General features: G+C 37.9%; 1 protein-coding gene across 1 annotated transcript; it reads left to right on the forward strand.

Moving 5' to 3' along the window:
- The first annotated feature begins 955 nt into the window (after positions 1 to 955).
- LOC149203059 (uncharacterized) lies at positions 956 to 1,783 on the forward strand. The gene has a single exon (XM_089401755.1). It carries the CDS (start codon positions 956 to 958, stop codon positions 1,781 to 1,783), a length of 828 nt encoding a protein of 275 aa, XP_089257881.1.
- Positions 1,784 to 2,464: the final 681 nt, after the last annotated feature.

The raw sequence follows: 2,464 nt of genomic DNA on the forward strand, positions 1-2,464 counted from the left end.
TTCTACCTGCTGCACGTATGGTATTACATATTTAGTTTATTTATAATTTTTTTAATATATATATTTAAATTTTTATTGTGTTGTTTTATTATTAAAATATTTAATAATTTTAAATAGGGAGACGATATATTTAAAAAATATGATAAGATATTATTACTTATTATACTATGGTATTAGGTATTCAATTTTGCTTTGACTTGAATGTTAGTTTTGCTTTTGACCAATTTATTTTTGCCACTTATCCATGGTTTAACATTAAGAATTCAATATTTTAATTAATTATTATTATTTAAATTTATTTATTTGTAAAGTGATTGGTTGATGTCTTATTATGGCCTCTTTAATAACTTCTATTTATGTTAGTTGCTAATATTTTGTTTTTAGATTTATTTCATTTTTCTATTATTACCATTTTTATGAATTCTAGTTTTTTCAATTTAAGATCTTATTATTATATTAAAAACAAATTTTAGTAAATTTAATATATATGCGTGTGTGTTAAAGTGTATATATGTTAATATAGACAATATTAGTTAATTATATTTCTTAATTTTTAATGATTACATTTAACAATATAATATTTTATTAGTTGTTTTATTTTTGTGATAAATTTTGGCTTTATTATTTTGTAATTTAATTAAGTTATATTTAAGTTAAGGGGGAGATATTAGCTAATAGCTACTATATAGCCTTTATTTAAATATATAAATTTTAATTAATTTTAAATAAAATAATACTATATTTTAAATTCATTCTAATTTTATTTTAATAAAATATTTATTAATTTTAAATAAAGTGCTGATAGGTTTCAAATTCATTTTAGTTTATTTTATTAAAATATATATTAATTTTAGATATATATCGATCCACTGCGTGCACCTGCTCTGCTCCCCGCCTGCTGCAGCCCGCCACAGCTCCTTGCGCCCTGCGCCCTTCAGTCCGCTCTGCCGCTCCAATGGAGGGCAGTGGGGACCCTGATCCCCCATCTACACCACCGGAGGTTACTGCATTTCGATCAATGATAGCTTCAGGCCCAAAGCGCCCCCCTTCAGTTTCTCAGCAGAAATTTGTTAAAAAGCTGGATTCGATCCCATCTGTAGCGTTACCTGAAGAAGAAACCTGTAAAGCTGCATTGAACCTTGCGGAGAGAGGCCTGATAGGCCAGTTCACAGGCCTCTGGCCATCTCCCAAGTCAGTGGAGGACTGGACCCAAAGGAACTGGAAGCCCCTGATCAAAGAAGGAGTTAAAAGCTATTTCGTAGGTAAGGGTTTCTTCGTGTTTGTCTTTGAAAACCCTGATGACAAAGGATTGATCTTTAGAAATGGACCATATTTCATGGGGCCCCAGGGCCTTTATTTGAACAAATGGTCCCCGGATTTCGATCCCACCCAGGACATCCCTTCTGCTGTTCCGGTCTGGGTCAGGCTCCCTCATTTGCCTCTGCACTGCTGGAACCAAAAATCTCTTCAGATCATAGGTAACGCCCTGGGAAAATATATAGATCAGGCAGCGAGAAAAGACCAGTATTCATGTGCCCGTATCTGCGTAGAAGTGGATCTAGAGGAGGAGTTACCGGGAGCCATCAAACTTACTGTCGCTGGGTGGATGCATGTCCAGGAGTTGGACTATGAACAATTACCTTTTAAATGCAGACATTGCCATAGTCATGGTCACTTTGCAAAGAATTGTAAGAAGAGAGCAGAGGAGCAAGCAGACAAACAGAACGGGGAACAATGGACTCTTGTCCAGAAGAACGCATCCATAAAAAAAAGGAACTGGTAAAGGTACCACGGAAGGAGACCCTAGCAGCAGCAAAGCTAACCAGGAAACAGAAGTAAACCCAAAAGGGGCAGAGAAGGCTCAGACTAATCAAGATACCCCATCCCAAGAGAATGAAGAACAGGTGGATATTCCTCCACTAAACAAGGAGGTAGGGGAAGCAATCCAGAGTGAGGCCAATCAGGGCAGCCCATCCAATCCCTCATATGCAGAGATAGCAAGGAAAAAACCAGTCGAAAGCTCTGGCTCCTCAGAGGATGAAACCTATGAGCGCCATCCGAAAAAAGCTGGAAGGAAATCCCGTAAAGAAAAAAGGGAGGAGGAGGCAGAAAGACTCAAAACACAAGGAAGCCAAGCCACAATAGAAATGACTATTGGGCGAAACACCAGACCAAGGCCCTCCAAGGGAGGGCTCAACACCCCCTCAAGTAAATAATGAATCTCGTCTCTTGGAACTGTAGAGGCCTGGGGAACCCCTCTAAAATAGAAGCAGTCAAGGATCTTATGAAAGCGGAGCCCTCAGATATCCTCATGCTCCAAGAGACCAAAATAGAAGGACATGCCCTTCTAGAGATCAGCAGCACAAAGTGGAATAAAAGAGCAGGTAAAGCGGTCAGCTCAAGGGGTACTTCTGGAGGGCTGGCAACACTCTGGAACGATGACCTCTTCCAGCTGAAAAACCAC

The sequence above is a fragment of the Pinus tabuliformis genome, chromosome 2_1 (assembly GCF_031772625.1).
Source record: "Pinus tabuliformis cultivar Carrire ecotype Pingquan chromosome 2_1, CPIR1, whole genome shotgun sequence".
Lineage (NCBI taxonomy): Eukaryota > Viridiplantae > Streptophyta > Pinopsida > Pinales > Pinaceae > Pinus > Pinus tabuliformis.